Genomic DNA, 24,743 nt, shown 5'->3' with positions numbered 1-24,743 from the left:
CGATATACACAATTGCGAGTACAGTAATTATGAATTGTGGGGACCGGGTGTCGAAGTATGCTAACCGGGTTTAATAGATTGGTCTAAATCGTTGTGCTGTATTTTAAAATACCCCCGACATCGGAAGTTAAGAGTCGTTTGCTGAACTCCATTTCCGACCTCTCCTATAAATATACATATTTAACTGATATTTCTGGATATCTTTATGCAAGTGCCATTGGTACAGTAAGTTACATCGTTTAAATGTAATAAGGCACTTGTGAAACCCGGCATTTCTGCATCACAAGACTAGTTGAAAATATAGAGAATTCGACCCCAATTATGTGAACTGAGAAAGCCATTATATAGTTGATATACATTTGAATAAAGCAAGACAATGCTATACATGTAATAAATTATTCGCACTTGTATAAGTTTTATAGCTCAATAATTGTAATATACAAGTTCACCTGTTGCTCTCGTCAGTTTAAAATTTAATTACAGTTTGCGTATACTTAAAGTGGCATTAAGGCTTTGGGTCCGTTGGTAAAACAAAATTAAAAAGGTATAATGGACAAGTAACCGAGCATATCAAAAATTGAAATCCGCCAATCGATGTGCAAGGAACAAGTATGCCAAGTGTCCTGTCAATCGTACTTAAAATCAAGTTGAAATGACAAAGAATTAGGCCCCTTCAAAGAGCGTCGGTTACAAAAATAAGAATAAGAAGATGAGCAGAGTGTGGGGCCCCGTTCCTGGGTCAAAAGTAGTTTTAGATTGGGCATTATTTAACTAAAGAATACTTGCATATGCACACTTTGAGACAAATATTATCTGTCATTTTTCGAGTAGGACAAACTATCTTATGAATGGCACAAAATACCTTAACGGTCAGTGCTCGGATTTTCAATGAGCCACTACGGCTTAGTAAGTAAGGCACTGCCCCACGAACCAGACGATCCCGGTTCGATCAGGGTGTTGACCGAGAAAGTTCCTCAAGATTTTTGTCAACATGCTTAACCCCTACAAGTGGCTAGGCAAGGAACGGCGCCTCGGATTGGACGAAAATCTTCGGTGTACATGTTGGCACGCACGTAAAAGAACCCTTGATCAATAGGCAAAAACAACGCTGTCCGGGCCCACAGCACACTGCATGGATTGTGTTGGTTTACCGTAGCTTCTCTGGTGTAGAAAAGTAGGCCATTAAACCCCACTTCATTTCATTCCTAAACTATAAACATACTTTATGGAAAACAGCTACTGATTTATTTAGGCGACGTTTCGAAGAGTATCCTCTCAACGTTTTCAAGCTAATACAATATAACAAAATTTAAAGCAACATATATAGACAAAATGCCACTTAAAGAATATCCATTTCATTCCGTTTCATTTACAAATACAATCTATTAAATACTTTACTCAGCTGCTCACTTCAATTATTTCACTGTGTTATCAGAGACAGCTTAGCGGCTAATAATTAATATCATTCATCAAATTACCTCAACATTTACAACACATTTTATAATTACTTTAAACAGCTGACGCGTGGGGGTTTTAAATCAAATTCTTATAATTCATATTAATTCTAACTCGTTCATATTAAAGATTTGTGAATATAAAGAATTGACAATTGGTATTGATTTTTCTACTGTATAGCACTCAAATAAGATTATAAATTTAATTTTGAATTTAAAATCATTAGTTCCATAATATTCCCTAATTAAATGGTGTTTATGAAACAACCAAGAAAGACCGAAGACCAGTCTGTTTATTACATTTTCATAATCAGTTATATTTTATCATCAGTTTTATTTCTTCATTACTTATTCATCATCTTTAGTTTTTATAACTAATTGTTCATCATTAGTTTTTCCTCATTTATTATAATCCATCAATGGTTATATAGTTATCATTACTGTCTTATTTATAACTAATTGTCCATCATCAATTTTTTTCACCATTACTTAGACTCCGTCATGTATATTCCATCAATACTTAGTCAGCATAAGGTATATTCCATCAATATCTAGTCAGCATCATGTATATTCCATCAATATCTAGTCAACATCAGGTTTATTCCTTTATTAGATAGCCATACATCAATACTTATATTCCATAATTAGTTATTCACCATTTATTACAGTCAATCATTAGTTAGCCATCGTTTTTTAGTCATCATTAGTTAGTCACCATTACTCAGTCATCATCACTTAGTCATCGTTAGTTATAATCCATCATTACTTATGTAAAATTAGTTGCTAATCAAGTGCCATATATTTTCATCATTTATATTTCACCATGACTAATTCGTCATTGTTTTGCCGTCATTAAATATTCATCATCGGGTATATTTCATTATGGCTTATTTGTCATTTGTTATATTCCATCATTAGTTATTTATCATTAGTTGTTCATTATCGGTTATACTTCATGTTTTCTTATTCATCATTTCTTAGTCATCATCGCCAAATATTCCACCATTACCTATCCATCATTAGTTATTCATAATCAAGTATAATAAATCATTGCTTATTCGTCATTGGTTATATTTCCTGATCAGTTATATTTCACTAACCGTCATTCATCATCAGTAAGATACCAATTAGCGAAAATGTAATATCATATCTGACATTGCCACAGATACGACTTTAACATTTCAGTTTTAACACAATTCATGTCTTAGTGACATATACCCACTATCAGCATATACCCACTATCGTGCAGTAGTTTACACTAATTTACTATATAAAAAAAAAACGATACTAATTAGCGACAATAAAAAAAATATCATATCTGACATTGCCACATAAATTATACGAATTCTAGATTTCTCAGAGTTCTCACATCAGTAACGTGTTGGGAAGATAGCAGCATATGCTCACTATATATATATATCGTGCAGTAGTTAATACTTTGTTAGAAGATAATTGATGTTTCCTCAGCTTGGTCATTATTAAATCATATTTTATAGAAGGTTTGTAAAAACCTTTAATCCCTTCACTTCCATCCAATATCAGCTTGTTTAAATCTCTAAATACCCCGATTTTACAGATGTATTATCCATCAGTAAGACCAGCACTGAACTGAAAAACCTCGAGGATAAATCGATGTGGTTCAAAAATGATACAAAATTTAATTTAAAGGAAGGAGAATATAATCTAGCTTCTACGGTCTGTTTTACTCTTTATACTAATATTGCGTTCAGCATCGATTCATCAGCATTACACCTTTCAACTTGTGTTAAAAGCTTTCAAGAGACACTACGCCGAAAGTTTCAAATTATTTCAAATATTACTACAATTTGGGCTTATATATACCTTAAAGTTATATGAAATGTGGATTATGTGTGTCCAATTGCCCCAACGCTTAGATCATATGGTTTGACGTTAATGCAAGTATTCTTGTTTCGGGGTACAACGCTTGTACGTGTCAATGCTTATCTCCGATTTCCACCTACGTATAAAGAGCCCTGCGCACAAAGGTAGTATTGAATAATAATAGCTTAATATCAAAATGACCATACCCCCCCCCCTCTCTCTCTCCACCCTGCACCCACTAACAAGGGGAAACTACACCGGACAATTCCGGATCCCTTGTTAGTAAGCCAGCACCTTACTTACTGAGCCACCGCGACTCCCCGATCTAATTTTGATATTTTGACGAGACTGGCCACAGACAGAAGGAATATCTCTTTAAAATGTATTCATATAGACAGAGTTTCATCATATAATACTCATTCTCTGGCTTGATTAATTCTAAATCTGTAAAAGAAATAATCTGCTAATGGCGGAGAAGCTTTATCGGTAATAAAAACATATTTTACTCCATGCTTTTTTGACAGCTTTTGTTTAACTGTTGTATCGGGTGTCCTAGTTGAAAGGAATATTATTTTTAAATATTCGTAATTAGAGAAAAGGCTGCAAGAAACATCATAACGATGATCATAAAAGATGGGGCAGCATTCCTGACAAAACATGGAGTTTAACAACGCGATGAACTCGTCAAACAGTAACTGTAAAGGTTCTTCTATAGGGTGAAGGGAATATATTTCAGGAGAGATGATTGGTCTGAATCGAAAGAGCCTATTTTGGCAAAAATAATAAGCGTAAATAGGGTGGAGGGCATAGCGATGCGTGCCCATCAAATATTTCCGGAAAGATATTTAAAGGACTGTAGAACATATTTTCAGGCATATAGAACATATTTTGAGGAAATAATAAAATAGATATTTTCAAAAAAGAATAATTAAGATATTTTCAAAAAAGAATAATTAAGATATTTTCAAAAAATATTTTCTGGCAAAAATAACATGATTTTAAGAAAACAAATAACGTTTTTAAGAAGAAAATTACATCTTTGCCGGCAGTCGGTGATGACAAAAGTATCATTTACAGTAATTGTTCATCAATACATTCTGTCAAACATTTGTCAGTCCTCCTAATCATATAGGGTCATGCAAGCCTTTACTAAGTAGCCACTTTTTTTCTCGGATTCGTAATGTGAAACGTTATTATAGGAGCCATTCCCTTTACGATAGCGTACAGACTTTAAACCTAGTTTCTTTTCTGAATTTCAACATGAAGTGGCTTCGTTAATCTGATTTATGCAAGGTTTAATATTGCCATAGTTTGTTAAGGATATGCTAACCATTTTAGAGCACTTGGAACGTCTCATATTACTACCATTATCTTCTTGTATTTTAAATCATAAAGTTCTTTATAGAACGATGACGATATCAATTCAGTTGAATCTATTTTGATGATGTGCACCTGTAGTGGGGAAATAATGAGGCGGGGGTGGGGGGGGGTAGGGGTGTTAAATGGCGGATGCAGGAGAAGAAATTAAATGGAGAGAGAGAGAGAGAGAGAGAGAGAGAGACGGCGTCCAGAGGACCCTAATTCTTGCCAGGTATATGCTGGGAATCGAAACCATGTCACTTGACTCAATGACAGACTTATGATCTAAAGGGCACGGCGCACGCCTTAAACCAATCAGCCACCCAACGCCCCATTAAATAAGATTTAATGAAATGGGGGTTACCGTCTTACTTATCGAATTCAAGGATTCTATTTTATCTGTCAGGTTTTCATGTTTAAAGCTTTATACTGGGAGTCCCAGGCAATCCCCCATACCCTGTGTGTGACCTCTGGAGTTATTCGTATAACCAAAGCATTCCAACTCGAAACATTCCAGACCCCTAGCCACACCTCCACCTATTTCATTGTAATATCTTTGACTTTGATGCACAATATGACGGCTCTTGAACAGATGTAACCACATGCTCCTGAGTTTACATGTGGCAAGTTCCTTTGGGTAACAGTTTTGTATTCATAAATTATTTCCGTTCTGTTGTTAAAAAGTGATTTTCCATTCACCGTGATATATTTGTTATATTCGTATTCCTTTTACTCTCTGTTTTGTAATAAGTTGGGCAATGTGAGCAATATCATACATAACGCACATGTTATGTAGCTTTACATAACTATCTCCGTTGCCATTTTTCACATTTCAGAAAACGATAGTGTTATTATGGGGGAAATATTCCTCTCCATTGAGGAGCTATATCTAGGCCCCATTTCATAGGGCCTGTGTGTGTGTGTGGGGGGGGGGGGGTGTAAACGCGTGTGCTTTAGATCATAAATTCTGTGAATGAGTCAAATGGCGTGGTTTCGATTCCCAGCTTTTATGTGACAAGTAGTAGGGTCGCATGTCCAGCAGCGTGGGTCTTCTCCGGGTCCTCCAGATTTCTTCCCACTTCTAAAAAAAAACTATGCGCAAGCGAACTATTGAAATAATATTGAACAATGTGTTAGTCCCGAAATGACCTAGTTAGTATTGATTGGACGTTAGATTCCATTTCTTCCTCTTCATAAGATTGAATACGCTGTCACCTAATATACTTCTGGGAGAAACATCCGTAGTCGTTACATTGATCTACCAAGAAGACTGGTTCGGAAATCAACATCTTGGTCGATATTGCTGAACTGAATTTTGATCTCTTGACCCAGTAGGCCAACCTATAATTAGCTATGTCCGGCAGAACCAATAAAGTTGCCTATTTTCATTAAGAGATGTTCACGATGCGCTAAAGTGAGTGGAAGGGTGTCAAAAGTTTAGAAACCATTTGGGCTGAAGTCGAGTCAAGATTATTGTTATCTTGTAATCATGGTACACACCAAGACGATTGGGTACGAGTAATTCAATCGCCTTTACACTGTTAACCCTTGCTCCCCTCGCCATCATGTCGGCTCCAGACAACAATAACCAATAAATTCCTGACACGTTTTCTGATAAATCATCTGGTACTCTTCGTCAAATTCAATATTTATAGAAATCTTGTACGTGCAATCTGTACACAGAATCTCGGCTATTACCCCGTCAGCAAAGCGTACTGGAACGGATAAGGAAACAAATGAAATGGGGTTTAACGTCATACTCTTTTTGCAGCTTCCGGGAAAATGAAAACGGGGTACACTGCGCAGTGTGCTATGAGGGGTGGGGGCTTTTTCCGGACAGTTGCCCTACGGTCTACTCTAATGGCGAAATTCAACTGCGAAGGCCTTTTTTACGTGCAGGCAAAAATGGGACCTCGGTTTTCCCTGACATCCGAACGACTAGGCACTTTTTCAAGCAACGCTCTCTGCCTCCACCACGGGCATATGGTGGTGGTGGGGGCTTAACCCTTTGATGTATTGAAATCTATTTGAAACCTAATATAATTGTTTTCTAAGAATAATGGTTTTGACGCAAATGCTTCATTTTAGTTAAATTACACAGAACCGCCAATATCACATTGATCAATTTTAGATAACACGATGCGTATGATGAATTTTCAAATAGAAACAAAAATGAATGTGTATAGTTTGAAAATATATTATGAGATGAAAGCGATGGAGTGGAGGTTAACGTCATGATTTTGTGCATCAAGATGAGTAGTCGCCATGCATGTGCTATGGGTGAAATTTTGCCCGAATAGCACAGTGTTATAGCGGCCTACTCTTATTTCGATTTTCACTGTAAGGGGATCTTTAACGTGTTTTAATGGTATGCACGAAAAGACGGCAAAGAACGTTAAAGAGGAACCTTGGCTTTGAGTGGCCTGTCTGTTTGTAAAAATATTAGTTGGTTAGTTTCTGAGCTGATAATTTTGACACAATCAGTTCGACGTTCTTTTTTTGATGAGCAAGGTAACCAGAACCGGACTATTATGTTCATCGTCCCACCAGGATCGAACTATGAAACTCGTTCGATTTTGAGTTTGTCAGTTCTACCCATAATACTGGTCGTATTGAAGCAATTGCCTCTTGGGATAAGTAAGGTAACCAGAACCGAACTATGGGGCCCATTCCATTTTGAGTTGGTCAGTTCTACCCATCATACTGATGGTATGGAAACAAGGAATTCTCTCTCCTCGCACAAAGTCAATAAACCAACTCAATATCGTCATTGATTTTACTCCATAATACATTTATATTAAATTACTTGGCCACGGTTCAAACGCGGTCTATTGAGTAATTTTTACTCCGGCTTGTGTTTAACCCATGCCAAGATTCCTTAGCTTTTTGTCTTCTAGCTCTCCATGCCTGAAAGTGGCTTGCATGGTTCCATGTTTGAATGACACTGTAGACATAGTAAATGGATTTAATGATAGTTCCTCGACGGTTCTTAATCCAGATTTGAATGGAGTTTTTCTTTTTTGTGCGGTGTTCGAGTAGGTGTGTCTTAATTATCCAGAAAACTAACCAATTTCTCGTCTAGTTTAGCCGAGCGTTTTATTAAATTATAAAACGTAATCGATCTCAATATACGTGATGATTACAGACTGAGGAACTATAACTAGCCCAAATAAATCGATACTAAGTTTGTTTTAAAACCATATCGACAGAAATAAAAAAAGGAACTAGCAGGTTGTTTTTTTTAGTAATTGTTAAAGGAACATCATTGACGTAGATTTAAAGGGTATTTCAAAAAGAGAGATTGCGAGAGAGAACTCATTACTGGCTAGGATTAACATATGGTCCACTTCTTCAATGATTAGCTTGCTGTTTGTGGTCTCTAGAAGTGGTAAAAACTAGAGTATCTGGATAAAACTCATGTTATTAGGTAGGCGAACCTACTCTATGTCACGTATAGTTACGGGGTCGAACCCATGACGCTTGCATAGATAACAGACCTGGTGATTCAACCACCACACGCCATTACATTAAAGGAAGGAAATCAGATCAGTTTAGCTTCGTATTTATTTCTATAGAAACGTGTCCAATGTAGTTGAATAATTTCGCTCGGATATTTCCACCTACTCTCTCCGAAAGTCCTGAGTACGCAACTGGGCTAATGAAGATGGGCGTACGCCATACATTGTGCTATGAGTTATATAGAACTCCAACTGTCAGGGGTTCTTTTACATGCACCTAGGTTTTTCGTTCCACTCATACGACGAAACACTGTCCTTGCCAGGTCTTCTGTACTGCACCACTGACAAAGGCGAAAGGACGGGGGTGGGGTGGGGGTGGGGTGGGGCTGGAAAATCCTGGGGGGAACTATCTCGGCCAACAACGGGTCGCGGACCCCGTACCTTCAGATTAGTGTGTGAGCCAGCACATTAGACAATCAGCTACCGCGTCTGCCCTACTGTGATGGAATATCAGATAGTTTTATGAATGCGTCGATGTTATAAGTAAAACGGCAAATGCCCGTTCATTGGTCAACAACTTATCTGTTCGTCCCAGTTTTCATAGGACACCGTAAACGAACCTGGCGATATAGCTTATTTTTACCTTGTCTGAAAGTTCAAATCAAAATAGTGATTCGTTCGGAAATGATTGTCATTTACGAAAATTCACTCTTCTATACGGGTTCAATAGCAGATGATCACTTTACCAATAATATAGATATGGTTTTCCAGGCACTTACACGGCCTGGACTTTTGTGGCCAACCCACACGGAAATCAAAGTTTGTATTTCTTCGAAAAAGTTTCACAGTTGCATAAGACTTAAGATATTGACTATACGGGGATTGCTCACACGCAGATCCAGAAACACTGCTATAGTTTAAGCGTCCAACCCTTTTCGCATTGCTATTATTCCCTATTGTAACGACTGAATGCCGGAACAATTTCTGTTTATAAGAGCATTCGAATCAATTAATAAAATTTCAGTTTCAAATGGAACCTATTAAAATTGAATCTGTCAACCATGTGTTGCGCCATAAAATTAATGAACGTGTTGACATTTGTTGAAAACATTATTTATTTGATAAAGTTTACTTTACGTAAAAATCTATAAATTTCAATTAATTGTTGAAGAAGTAAATATGAAAAAAAAAGTGTTTAATTTAAATACATATTTGCATTAAACTAAATTACTTGAGAGTACTGGATCATTTATATATATGAGAGAGAGAGAGAGAGAGAGAGAGAGAGAGAGAGAGAGAGAGAGAGTAAATGTTATAAAAACGCCTTGAAACAAACACACGGCTATTTTATATTGGAAACTCAATGTGTCATGTGTTTGCATGAACGTTTATGACCACGTAGTTTAACTAGGACAGTCTTCACAAATACGTATCTCGGTAAGAAATTTGGCATAGGGTCTACTGATATTTTCACTCGACATTCACTGTATTCGTTAATTTACAGGGCATATGGCCCTTTTTTTTTCGAACCTCAAAATAGACGAAAATGGGTCTAAAAGCACATATTGATGTAATGTGAGTGTAATATTAGTGTATATAAAGTGATTTACATTCAATTTTTTTAAAAAGAAATATTGTAATTTCTAATCAGTTACGTTAGAAGAAATACAAGAACAGTCTTAAGTTCCAGGTCAATGTTCGGAACATCTACAGGCTTCAGCAACGCTTTCGGGCCAAAAACACCACTTAGGATCGCCCCCAAACTGATAGACCAAGGGTTACCATAAGGCGACAAGACCGCCATGTTGTGCCAAAGCACGTGCAGAAACCCTTCACACAGGCATCTGAGACAGCACGCCGGACAGTGGGAACACACGGAAGACCCATCAGTACCGATACAGAGAGAACATACATTGCCATGGGCCTTACCGTCGACCGATCCTCACCCCTCGTCATCGACGTGAACGTCTAGAACTGTTCTGTTCACAGATGAGAGTCGGTATTGCGTATCAACTGCAGATGGTAGGACCAGAATATGGCGTCGACGTGGCCAGCGTTATTCTGACCAATGTATCATGGTACGAGACTCATAGGGAGGTCCAAGCATAATGATTTGGGGTGGAACCAGAGATTGGGTCCTGTGGTGTTCCAAATCTTGGTCCAGGGAGAGGAGGCGGCATCACAGCAGTGCGATACATCGATCAAGCTCTCAGACTCCATGTCATACCACATTTCGCACGTCATCGAAACAACGTTTTCCAGCATGACAACACCCGTGCCCACGCCGCCAGAGTTACTCGTGACTTTCTACAGCAGAACGGTGTCAACGTTATGCACTGGAGAGCCCTTTGTCCGGACATAATCCCGATTGAACATCTTTGAATAAAATTCAGAGGAAACTTAATAACGTCGTACCGAGACCAAACACAGCCGATAGATTGCGCCAGGCTTTTCTGGGAGTGTGGTTCCAGGTGCCAGTGGTGTTCATCAATCGTCTGGTCCACTCCATGTACAGACGCTGTGCTGCTGTTATTGACACTCGCGGTGGACACACCAGATACCGATGTATAGACTGTACAGACTCTAAACCTTCTCGTAATGTGTTGGAATTGTGATGAATTAATCACTAATGTGTCAACATACTGTTCACAGAAAATTGCTTAAATCCATTTAGTAAGTCTTTCTAGAATGATTTGATTAAAGTGACTCTGATTTTGAAATCGTACTGACTATTTTTTTTCTGTTTTGTATATATTTTTTTTTAATTAGTATTCTTTCAAGTTTGGTTTGGTTATTTTTGTCTCAGTTCTGTTTCACGGAGTTAGCTAATTAGATATTAAAATTCGTTGTTGTGTTTCACCGAATTAGCAAATCAATAAACGTCACAAACAGTAGTGTCTATTTTGGATTGTAGAAAACAAATAAGAATTTTTCTTTTAACATCATTTTCACCTACATTCATCACTAGCGTGTATGAATATTGTCTGAATACTGTATGCATTTATGACTAATCTCATCAATAAATTACAGCGGGTTTGGTTTTTTTTTCTCGTCTGAACATCGTATGCATTTATCACTAGTTTCATATCCGACAACTTTTTTTTCATCCCTGTTTAATAACAAAAGCTTTCTTTGAAGTTCTGTATTTTCATTATCAATAATATAAAACATTATCGCGGAGTTGACTTTCTTTGTGCTTCTAGTGGTATCGCAGATTGCCACTTAAAGGAGCGGTCTCGGGTCTATTTTAGCGAATACAACTTTTTAATTCTATGAGAAAACTTATCCAATTTCTATGCTATAATCTGAAGCACTGTGATAATCATTCAAAGAAATGCAAACTCAGCTATGGCCTTCGTGTGGTTTGTCACAATGACAGCTATAATGGAGTCTGAATAATCAAGTATATAAGTTCTACAACCTGTACTAATTACATTTATCCATGTAAACATATATATTATCACAGATCAACCCACCTTCTCAGTTTTATTAGAAGACCAATGTGTTCTCACGTTTTAAATGGTATGAAAATGTTTTGCCCAGTGGTCAAGATAAACATTTTTCGTTGTTCCAACACAAAAATATAGTTATTGCAACTGGTTAATGGAAATGAAGTTATTTTTCTTACTGAATTCCAGATGAAAACCCAGTAATCTGTAGGAGTGTTGTGCAAGAGACAGGATATGATTTTTAGGAAAATTTGATACCACTTTTCATATGAAGAGTTTTTCAGTCCATCAGAATAATTATATCTCAGCCAACACTGGGATCAAACCTGTGACCTCCTGGCTTTTATTGAAGAAATAGAGAACACCAGAAAACTCTTGATAAAAACTCATGAGGTGAGAACATGACCTAAACATCGACCTTACACATCCAATCTAATATTTAAAATGAATTGAACAAAAAGCAGTTAATTTTGGGACAAACATGGTATGTTTTATGGCAGGAGGAGGAAACTAGTGAACCCAGAGAATATCCATGGGGTTACACATAAAACTTCAGTACTTGTGGGATAAAAATCAAGAATCTTGCATTGATGATTTTGCTAGTGGTTTACAGAACTGAAACACTGCTGCCTTCTTATTTAAGAATCAGAAACTCAAATATTGCTTCTCCTATCTGCATAATTAAAGCTGGGAATTATTTTTTCTTATAGCTCTCATTGTCTTGTTTTAAACCAACATCGTGTTGTAACAGTTCCCTAAAGATTTGTATTTCTAGTTATTCTTAACCCTTTAGCACTTGGAACACCCAAAACCACTGACTCCCCCTCCCCAAGAACTAGTATCAGAGATACTAGTATCAGGGAGCCATTTATATGACTACAGTAGTTTGAGGCAGTCCAGGGAGAAAGGCAATATTTTTGAAACGGTTATGGGCTATACTCATACAGAAACATCATCACTGTTCTCTCACTTTTATCCAGGAAACCGGGTAGTCAATATTTACATGGGCCAAGTGCTAAAGGGTTAACAGAATTATAATATTTTATCTTTTTAAACAATTTTATTAGAAGACAAAAAGTGGTGTATAAACAATGCATTAAAATTTATAATTCAGTAAATACTAAAGATGAGATAAAAATATCAACATAAAAACTTGTGATATATTGAAAGTTTTTTGTTTCTAAGTAAATTTGTATGACTAGAGTGTATGTGTGTTGTGGGGTTACACTAATTAAATTTTTTCTGAATATATAAAAACTGAGTCTATAAATAGTAATCACAGACAGGGAAAGAGAAGCTACTGTCATGTCAAACTCATTTTCTGTTAAGAGGATAGCTGTTAACAGGGTACTCCTTCGAATGATAGAGGGTTCAAACTTTCGTCACAATGTGCAACAAGATTGGGATGTTACTATTTCAAAAGGTACCATCTAATTCTGAAGTCTAGATGTGACAACTTCAAAAAAAAGATATCTATATTGTATAGCATAGAGAAGATGAGACCGCAGTACTCCTTACAGCAGGGGTGGCCAACCTATGGTACAGGTGGCATATTAGACCATTCCAAGTTGCACATTGCACCTCATAATAATAATGATCTGATATAAAAAAAATAAATATGACTACTGCAATATCAAAAGACTGGGACATCAAAACAGAATCAAAACCTCTCATTAAAGGTACATGTACATTAATTAAGAGCTAAATGTGTCTATTGCAAGTCTTTCTATAGGCTTCAAATGTTATAGAAATGATTAATTAGACCTTTATTTACATAACAACCCAAAATCAACTCTGTAGACCCTGGATGGCTTGGATTTAAACAGACGACCATTTAATAATTAAATCATTAAATGGCTGACCAAGCTAACATTTACCGTTAATCACTGACTTCACTCCTGGAGACTGCCGATAAAAAGACTGATAATCGAGGGTACCGTATGCATTAATGTTACTTGATAATCAAGAATATATGGGTGGAATTATCGTCTGTCAATCAAACAATCCGCAATTCTTGGAGACAGTTGATGCCTATTGCTAGTCTTAACTTCCAACAGTGATAACTTCGTTCAGAATAAAGTAATTTTACTGAAATATTCAATATTTTCTCTTTTTTTAATCATCTATTTTTGAACTGTTATATCAAGAATGGCCAACTCTTTATAAAAGTCTTAACTAATGCATCTTTAAGGTAAATAAAGTTTTAATCCTGGTTAACATTTCTTAATTTAATCTTTTGAAGTTATATGACACATCTGAGGTCGTAGGGATAAGGAACATTAAGGTTGGCTACCCCTGTCATACAGTATAGTCATGATGGGGCATAGTATCAAATTTAAAGGCACACTCGTATTTTGTGGTGAACAAAATGGTCTTAGCTTCTCTTTCCCAATGCTTTATCTGATTGACTAATGATTGTACCGTATATAATTGTGTGTAATTGCATAAAGACATCATCAGTTGTAGTGAAAACATTAATATATCGGTAGCATACAAATTACTACATTAGATATAATATCATATATTCCACAATAAACCATCAAATATAAAGATAAAAGCTGAGGATTAAATGTAATACATGCTATTATTATATCATATGCCTGTTTCTCACATCAGTTTTCCCCAGGTCCCATGGTGGTATTCAAATCAGGGCTTTTGCTTCAAAATTTTGCCAATCGGTCAATTGACTTATTTATCTCAGATTAGCACTACATTATCTATAGAGATCAAGGCAATTTTTGAAAACACTTTGAAGTGTTTTTACCCCCCCCCCCCCCACTAACTTTTAATGTTATGGCATGTAAATTGGCTCACAGGTAAGTTCTCTGAATCAACCAATGAGATCTGACCCATCTCAACCTATCAGATTGGACCAAATGAAAAACTGCAGCCAATCAGATCTGACCAAATCAAACTCAACCAATCAGATCTGACCAAATCAAACTCTCAACCAATCAGATCTGAACCTATTAAACTGATGTGATATCAGGTAAACATGTTAGTAATCGATTATAAATTTGAGCCTGGTACTTAGAAAAATCGACTTTGGCAATTAATATTTGTCCAGTTGATATCCTACCCAAGTTTTATTATAAATCAGGGGAAAGAGGGTTTAATATCCAATCAACACTAACTTGTCCACTTGGAGACTAGTATGTAGTTTATTTTTTTTAAATTTAATAATTTGTTCTCTGGGGTCTTTAGAATTGCAAAAAAAAAATAACCCTTAGTCCACATGCTAAGGCAGGTGATCTGGCCCCTTGTCACTTACAAACCTGGGATAAAATCCATTACTTGCATAGATGACAGACCGGACCCAAAGTGAAATTGGTACTTTTGCTATAGTGTTACGATTTTTCTACGAACCAAAGCCGAGTATATTCTACCATATATTGTATCTACAATAAGAGTTAGTATAGCATGCTTAATACACATGAAGGAAATATTCATGTCATTTTAAATCCATCTATTTCTATGGTAAAAGGACAGATGTTTTATAATAAATACAAAGAATGTGGTAATAATAACAGTGAACACATATGCTTTATTAGAAATTATATTTTTAATCACTATCTAATTTCCGTAACATATACAATAAACTTGTCGTCATAGAACATATTTTAGAATATTTTTAAAAAGACACCTATAAATGGAAGTAAACCGAACACAAGAGAGGTATGTATTAAAATTTAGCTAAACGCAATTTTCGATATATTGTTGGTAGCTTGTTTGTCAAATTTGTTTGAAATACATATTTAATTCTGTATCACTAAAATTATGTTAAGTAATTTGCTTGGTGTAAAGTATAATAACCCATTTAAAAATGATGAATCTGTACGAAAAATATGTGAGGGTGATATTGGATGATTTTGTTTTTAAAAGTTTCATGGCTATGTTAACCTCTTGTGTAGTGGTAAACGAAAATTTCATTCATGCAATCAGGAGAAGAAGGAACTTCTTCACTACTATATCAGATGAACCTTTGTTGAATGCATGACTAAATCATTACTGGATAAAGACAAAGTATCAAATAACCCTTTTCTATTATTCATTAATACTGTTAAATATACAATTATTGTTTTTTATTTAAAAATTACAAATGACTCATGGATGCTTTAATTTCATACTTTTCAGCACTTCCCTTTCACCATGCACATTAATTTAATTGTCTATAATCATGAACTCACATTCAAGCTACATAAACTCATTATTTACTGTTAAATTAATTGACACAATAATTCATGTTTTATCCAGAGCAAAAACAGTGTCTTTTTATTAATGACACAATAATTCATGTTATATCCAGAGTGAAATCAGTGTCTTTTATCAATGACACAATAATTAATGTTTTTATCCAGAGCGAAATCAGTGTATTTTATCAATGGCACAAAAATTAATAGTTTTAATACAAAAATCAAACAATGCAACAAGATCTGGAGAAGGCTGAAATTTGTTTTCAATAGTATTACAAAATAAATCAAGATTTCTATCTAGGAGAGAGGAGAATTAGTATACATAGGATAATATAACAAAACTATGATAATTGACACACAGGTCATAGGTTAGTGTCAAAAGGTTAAAGGTTACTGTCTACTGATTAGCCATTCCACCAGTTTTACCTTTCTTGCATTTCTTTAGAACGGTTTTCTTTCCTTCACACACATTTGGATCACCTTTCTTCAGTGTGAGAACTCGTTTTCTCATGTTTGTTGTCATATCACAGTCACTCCATTCACCTTTTTCATATTTACATGCTAAAATAAAAATTTAAAAAGATAATGAATGAATTTAATCAAGGGCTGTGATAGTTGTGTGGTTATGGATCTGTCCTCACAATGTCCTGGGTTAAAAACAAAGTATTGAGTTCAGAAGACTGTGCACCAGGGATGCTATATAGCCTGTATATTCCGGACATGGTCTACACAATTTTCCAAACATCTGACCAGTAATATCAAGATATGGTGAATAATAGTCAAAATTCCAAAATATATTGACTGTACCAAGTGTGTAACTACTACCCATCTCGATTATCGTTGATAATAGACAGTATTGATTTGGTAATTATGTGATCAATCCTTTTATGGTGTTAAACACCTACCTTAATTGATTAACTACTTAATCTGCCTTGATTGACTTACTTAATCTACGTGATTTCCTTAACATTTTAATCCTGAAAACAGTTTCTGGTTTCTCCTTTGTTAGACATTTTAATCCCAGTGATATCGATCGATGACTATGACATTAAAAGTAGTCAAAGTTAATAAACTTGTAAGCTAACCTAACCTTTAACAGTCATTTTGATAATGCGGTAAATATACAAGTTCCATAATTATTCACAACACAATAATTTTTATCTGCAACCATTTCCCTTCATGTTCCCACCTGGCACCCCTATTTGCCATCAAGCAATATTTTAATCATTTTCCATTCACTGGACATCAAAATATTCTGTTATTAGCTAATACACACCAGTTTAAATTTTCTCCGTTTAACAAACTACTTTGTGGGTAAAATGGCACTTGCTCACAAGCTCGCATTGCTTTCTACATAAGCTAAGTGAAATGATCCATTTTGATGGGAAAAACGAGGCATGTGGATAAATAACAATATGGCTACCATGCCTGCCCTGCATACGGTTGTCAATGAAACACCAATGGAATTTTAAAATAACGTTTTATAAAGAAGACAAATGATGTTTCAATGTCCTGAACTATTCTTGTCATAGATATTTTGCTTTCATTTTTTGCCAAATAAATGAAGACATATAATTTTGGAGTTATATTACTGGCGTGAATTTGAGGCAGCTATGGTTCTTACATATTCTTTCTGTACGTAAGTTTATAAGAATATTACTGACATAAATTTGAATACTGTACGGGAATTAAATATGGAAAATAGAGAGGTGCACCTATTTTGATGTTTCATCACAACACAAAGTCATGCTATATGTTATATAACATAAAAAATACTTTTAGTTGAAAGTCTATTAAATTGATCCTATTTCCTGAAGCTGACAAAGTGACTTCTGGTGACCTAATTCTGGCCTGTATTAAGTCCAACTAAAAATGTCCCACGAGCAAAATATTTAATTAGCATCCCTGTTGTGCACTGACAATCCAGAGAGAAAGGGAGAAATGAGATTTAAGTTCTACTCAAAACAAGCATTTCGGTCCAACGTAATATCGCATAATTTTATGTTAATAACATGCTGAAGTGTTGGTGTCTATATATAGCAGTGAGAGGAAACCTAGAAGGCTGGCAAATAGGCAACCCTACTTCTTATCATGTACAAGCATTGGATCAAAACCATGCCACTTGACTCAATGACCGGTCATATTTTTATTTTGAAATATAAATTTGACTAAAACTTACGTTTCTTTTGTTTATTTTTTCTTTTTTTAGCAGTTTCATCTTTACAGGGCTTTGTTTTAGTCATGGTTGGTTTACAATCTGTACCCCCTTTTTTCAATACTTTAGTTTTAGTTCTCATGTTTGTGGCAGGATCACATTCGGACCAGGGGCCGTTATTTCTATATCTACACACACCTAGAAAAATAATAATCATTAAAAAAAGGGGAATATGAGGTTTAACATCCACTTGACAATAACCAGGTCATTTTGCTATTAACACATGTTACAAATTTTATTTTAATAATTCGCAAGCAGAAATGAAATGGGGTTTATCGTCCTACAGTTCTGCTCTGACTGGGCTAATGAAGACGGGAATTTGCTAGCAAGTGCAGATATTTCACAGTATGAGGTAATCAGGAGGACATTGCGAAAACCCACGAGGATGCGTGACAAGCATGAGATCAAAACCACAACAATTGACTCAATGATAGTTCTTATGATCTTAAGTGTGTATGTTAGATCACTCCCACCCACTCCACCTCAAAAAAAAGCATCCTTAATGTTGAGTAATAGTCCAAAGTCTCAACTCAAAACATGGTTCAATTTTATTCCAATATTCACTTGCGCATAAGGGTCTTTAGGCGTAGGAGAAAACCGGAGGACCAGGAGAAAACCCATGAGGTTGGACAGGCGACCTTACTCCTTGTCATGTACAACCAGGGAATCAAAACCACTCCAATTGACTATTAAAATGACAGACCTTATGATACACTGCCCACACGCTCATTTGGCACCCCCATCCCCCACCCGAGACAGTTGTACTAGACTAAGATAAAGGTTTCTACTAAAATACATCTGGGAGGGTTCATTTAATGGTTCTGATTGTGTAGTGGAAGAAAACCACAGGTGTTTAGACAGGCAACCTTAGTATTTCTCACATACAAGCTGATGATCAAATCCACAGCACTCTGCAACAGTTTTTATGATGAATTACATGTACTTACCAGTATTACAAGGTTTTGTTACAACCATGGTGGTTTCACATACTTCTGCACCCTTCTTTAATGTGAATGTTTTATTGAATGTATTAGTAACTGGATCACAGGCAGTTACCTTGGGATTTTTATTATATTTACATCCTATAATATTAAACAAAAAAAAAACATGGCGTGAAACTTATATAATATAACTGAAAGTGAAATAAAATGGGGTTTAACATGTTACTTTTGTGCACCAACCAGGCTAATAAAGATGGGCATACATCATGGCTATAAGGCCTTCTCTTATTTACAAAGGTTATTTTTACATAAACACCAGCATGTACACAGAACACTATTCCTTGCCAGGCATTCTGTCAATCTCGGCTGCCAGGGATAGGTTTACCCTTTGTTTATCTCTAGGAAAACTTGTCACCCATTTTGAATGTTACGTGATGTATCCTTCCGCCGGTCGCTTCACAAAGATCCAAGATGGCGGCCCAAACTCACGTATTTAGCTGAATCACTCACATTGTGCACTAAAAATAGTTCCCGATAAATCATCAAATCGACTGTTTTCAAATGAAGTTATGATGTCAAGATGTGGATAATGTTCTAAAGGTCATTAATATTAACTCATGCAACAAGATGATGCCTGATTGTCGAGAAATTGGCAGCATTTCATTCTTACAAATCCTGCCAATAAGGAGCCACGCTTAGGAAGCAAATTAAGACTGATTAATGGCCGGTGAGTTTTCCCAGAGATAAACGAAGGGTAAACTTATCTCTTGGAGCCGAGATTGGCATTCTGTCTGACAAGGCGAAACCATGCCAGAAATTCTCAAGGATTGTTCGCAACCAAAACCTGGAGCGACCAGAGATCTCCTGGTTAGTGATCCATAGCGAACCACTTTTGCATCAATGGTTGGACAGACTAGACAGGGATCGATAACAGACTACAACAATATTCGCCTATTCCTGCTGTAAACAGTATCACTGACTTTCACACTACAATATTAATCTGTACCAGAATTGTATGTAAAATCTTACCTAATCTTCGGTTTTGTCGTCTGGCTCCCCTCTCTTGCCGTAAGAGTATTTCATCTGATAAAACACATCCTATTAACGTTATGGCTAGAATTAAACTAATCACTTCCACTTTAATCATCTTTATATCTGTAATTATACAAATTAAACAGAACATCAATATCATTTGTAATTAAATTAACATGATGTCAATATCACTTGTAAATAAATTGACACGATTCAATATCACATGCAACTAAATTAACACGACATTGATATCACAGTAAGTAAATTAACATGATATCGATAACACACGTAAATAAATTAACATGACATCGATATCACACTTAAATAAATTAACATGACATTGATATCACACATAAATAAATTAACACTACATTGATATCACAGGCACATAAATTAACATGACATAGATATCACATGTAAACAAATTAAAATTACATAGATCTTGTTAATCATAATTTGTTTAAAATTTAAAGCCATAAAAATTTGAAAAAAAAGCCACCAAGTACTAATTGTTGTATTTTCCCTCAAAGAGATAGGAATCAAGATTTTAAACTGGTGCTCCTGAGTCGCGGTCATTTTGAAATAAACATAAATACATTGTTCTCTTATTGAAGGCAGTAATACAGATTTAAGTTGGATTATGACATTAAATGAAAACAGAATATCAATACTGGTAAGAGATTTAAGTTAGATTATGACTGAAAGTCTCGCATCAGGAAAAACATAATTTTCAAAAACAAAATTCCATACAAATCAAATTACAACAATTCACCTTTTTTGAGCAACAGTCACATATGTAACAACTCAAGGGACATAATTAATTTTTTTTTTGTCTATTTTAATGATCAACTGATATACATACAGAAAGAGTGAAAATAACTTTTTTTTATTTACATTGTCATTAGATCAGATTGAACAATTTAAAGTGGGTTTGTTTGCATTCTGAAGAATATTCATTTTTACTGAAAGTTATTATTTAAAGCTCCTGATCTTTACTTTTATTTTTCGGATTTCTAATTTTTCATAGCTCTATCCACGCTGTGTACTCACATTAATTATTTAACATTTAGTCAAGAAAACAGAAGCAAAATATCAATGGTAGATAATCTCCCGGATCAGATACCCAGGGATTAAAAAAGGCTCATCAAAAGTTTTTACCTAACACTAACAGGTTTTATATAGGATGATGATTGTTGCGACATCAATTTTAATTCATCATACCAGATACTGAACAGAACTAAATCAATCTTGAACCGATATTCATCTTATAATTCAACTTTAACAATATTTTAGTTCGCAAGGGCTTTAAAATCCCTCAAATAACGGTAGGTGGCTTTTTAAACTACCTGTCACAGATATATTATTGGTCTGTAAAACTTGTCTTTGCGATTTTATCTCTTAACAAAAGATTTGTCTACTTATAGTCACAGACAACTATCAGAAACTCTGTTTAAATGTTTGGTTGGAAATGAGTGCATAACAAAATGAATCAATGATTTGGACTAGTATATTTCTCGTGACAAGAATTAATGGTATAGAATATTTCTCATGACAAGAATTAAGAATATTAAGTCGGAAAATAACATTGTTTTTTATAATCAACTATAAATCTAAAGCCACTGTAGGGCCTGACAAGGAACAGTGTCTAATCATTCAGATGAAATGAGAAAACTAAGGTCCCATGTACACCTTGGTGTTCACCAAAAACCACCCTTGACAGTTGGAATTCGAAATAAGAGTAGGTCGTAGTGCTGCTTTCTGGTTTTCCTCATAGTACACTACATGCCCGTCTTTATTAATCTGGTTGATGCAATAAAGTAGGATGAACAACACCATTTTATGTCATTTACATTAAAGATGTCCTCCCACGTACAAACTGTGATTTGATGATATATTAGGACTGAAAATATATTTATACTAAAATTGCTTCAAACACCTCTCAAAACATTTTAATCTCAAGAAAACTTTCCCAGGTCGTAAAAGGCTATTTTAAGAAGCCTTGTTTTTCATTTGACTTGAATGTGAGAGAATCCATTTCAAGCTTGTATTTGTCGGTACCTGCCCATTAACAGTAAATATCACAGCGTAAGAAAATTGCCAAATGGAAGTCTCTCAATCTCTCAATGTTCTTACAACATTGCATTAACCCATATGATGCACTCCTTATGTCACTAAAGCAGACAATAAGTGGACAGATTATCAATTAGTGATCCCCTCTCATTTTTGTCCGGTGGGTGTTCCATGGGTGTTTTTAAGGGAATCCAGTATTTTTCTAGTAAGATTTATTGTCTCTACTTTCGATAAATATGTACAGTAAATCAACATTCTTTTATTGGAAATAACTAACCTATAAATATTTTCGTTGGAATGTACCTTTAAATCTTTATTAAATAAGCATTCCATTTAATGATGATTATACCCTTGCAAGAATTCTATACACCAGTATATATGTATATATATATAAAACTCCATCAAAAGACAACAGAGAAATAATCAATGACTGTAAATCTTCCTTTAATCAAATTAATTTCTAAAGAAAAGGTCTTTAGAAATCAGGATGCTTTAAGAACTACAGAATGTAGTTAATCTCACTAAATCATAGGTTGAAAGAATAAAAGATTTCTAACTTCCTACATTCTGGCTTTTCACAGAAAGCTTCATCACTTTATTTAGATAACGACATTGGCGCCCAAAATCTCTGGAAGTCTTTAAATCATCTCCCTGTTTAATTAAAGATACTGTTTTCTTTACGAACTTTAAATATTTTGGGGTTAAAGTAAGTTGCAGTCTTTAAATTTTGAAGTCTTTAAATCATATCCAGTTACAAAATATTTATTGATCCAAATAAGAAAAATATTTAAAATGCAAAATTCATAAATCTCTACTCTTGCACTTAAGTTTCCTGGAGGTCTATAAATCAAATATAGATTGATTAAAGTTTTATCTAGAAGAAAGAAAAGATCTTTCTTGTGGTCCATGATAATAAATAAACTTTAGAAGAAGTTGATAATCTCCTTGCGATATTTATAAAAGTGTCACAAGTATTAGTGGGCTTATTCCAATTTCAGAAATCTACAACTTTATCCAGAAGTAATTAAAATAAATCCTTTGGATCAATACAAGAAATTAGCCCTAAAGCCAGATTCCCCCTTATATCAATCTAATGAAATAAATGAAATGGAATTTAATGTCCTACTTTTCTGCACCAAACGGATAATAAAGACATGCTAATGCCATGTAGTGTGCTATGAGGATATTTTGATAAGACAATAGTGCTACCGTCTCCTCTTAAAATTTCCAACTAAAGGGGATCTTTAATGTGCATTCATTTGTATACATAAGACCCTGGTTTTTCTGCACCAACCGGTGTAACGAAAATGGGTGAACACGCCATGATGCAGTGTACTATGTGGGAAATTTTCCAACTTAAAGATCTCTCACATGCATCAACTGGATCTCAAGATTTTCCCATGTGGTTTCTCTTTGTTAGTGATGCAGGACAGAGGCTTGGAAAGAAAAAGCCTCCAGCGCATTAAAGATCCTTTGACAGCTGGAAATCCAAGATAATAGTAAGGTGTGGTAGTGGTATCAAAACACACCGCATGGCATATATGCCTATTCTCATCAGTTCATTTTTTCCAACAGCCACGCACGATCAAGACCTTATTTAAAACAAGATTCTGAGAGGGGTTATATAATTTTAATAAGTCAGTTGAGAGCTGAGTCTGGACATAATGTTGATTACAATGTTTTACAACACTGATTGTCATGATAAATAAGTAGAATTTAAGACAGAAATTACATGACTGTATAGTGTAAATACCGTTTTGTCCCATTGTCTATACCAGTTACCTCTATATGCCTGTAATGGTATATATATGATATAAATAATGGTATTTATCGTAGTAAGTTGTCTAGACACAGTTATAGCCAATGAATATTAAATGTATTTCTAAAAGCATACCTTTTCAGACTTTAGCAAATTGACATTAATATTTGATTTTGATTGCCTGGAGGACAAGAACACGGTAATAATATTAGGAAACTGTTTATATTGAACAGACTAAGAACATTTATGTTATTTGTATTGATGGAATTTATTCAGTGGGTAAAAACAAAGATTCTTATCTAAATGAAGAACTTTACAATAGCACTTTGTCCAGTGGCATGCAGGCTGAGGGGGCGACGGCACCAAGCATCCATTTTAAGCGATGCATCTGATTGGGGTATCCATCTTAATGTGGCAGATTTATATTGTCTTGGTGGCATACAATCAAGGATTTGGCCCCAAGCATCTCTAAAGCTCTGAAAGCTTTGTCTGTTAATGTTTACACTCGGAACCCTTTATAATTAGATTATACTTTAAATTATCAATTCTTCTCTCTCTACTATTAGCTTCACTATTCCCAGAATACAGATTAAATATAGAATTTAAGACCATACACAATCCAAAGTATAAATTATGAATGTACTATATACCAACCAGGAAACAACCATGATGTCACTACCGCCATCTTGGAATTGTGATGTTCTATTCTATCAAACAATGAACTGCATCTATTGATGAGCAATTGTCCAAAGAACAAGCATCATATCGATTGTACTCAAATTACCAGAGCTTTAGTCACTTTTTGAAGAAGATTGACCCAAGATGAAGATCAAAAAGATTACCAAGTGTATAAAACTAGTTCCAGGTTTATAAAATAATATAAGCCTGGAGTTTGCATGCTGTTAAAACTAATTAATTCTATTTTGTGCCGACTATTCTAACAAACTTCACTTGAATCCCTAGGGTGATAA

At 35.1% G+C, this 24,743-nt stretch overlaps 1 protein-coding gene across 1 annotated transcript in view; it reads right to left on the bottom strand.

Annotated features, from left to right (window-relative positions):
- The window catches only part of LOC126810457 (uncharacterized), an 80,058-nt gene that overhangs the window by 11,049 nt on the left and 44,266 nt on the right, over nt 1–24,743 (bottom strand). The window contains exons 2-5 of the mRNA XM_050535547.2: nt 19,941–20,066; nt 18,918–19,052; nt 17,935–18,108; nt 16,182–16,316 (exon numbers count right to left, since the gene is read on the bottom strand). Of these exons, the coding sequence (XP_050391504.1) occupies nt 16,182–16,316; nt 17,935–18,108; nt 18,918–19,052; nt 19,941–20,058 (562 nt within the window). The 5' untranslated portion in view covers nt 20,059–20,066. The remainder of the gene's footprint in view (nt 1–16,181; nt 16,317–17,934; nt 18,109–18,917; nt 19,053–19,940; nt 20,067–24,743) is intronic.

The sequence above is a fragment of the Patella vulgata genome, chromosome 2, assembly GCF_932274485.2.
Source record: "Patella vulgata chromosome 2, xgPatVulg1.2, whole genome shotgun sequence".
Classification (NCBI taxonomy): Eukaryota; Metazoa; Mollusca; class Gastropoda; family Patellidae; genus Patella; species Patella vulgata.
The sequence above is the reverse complement of the archived record's forward strand: the minus strand, read 5'-3'. Positions and strand labels throughout refer to the sequence as shown.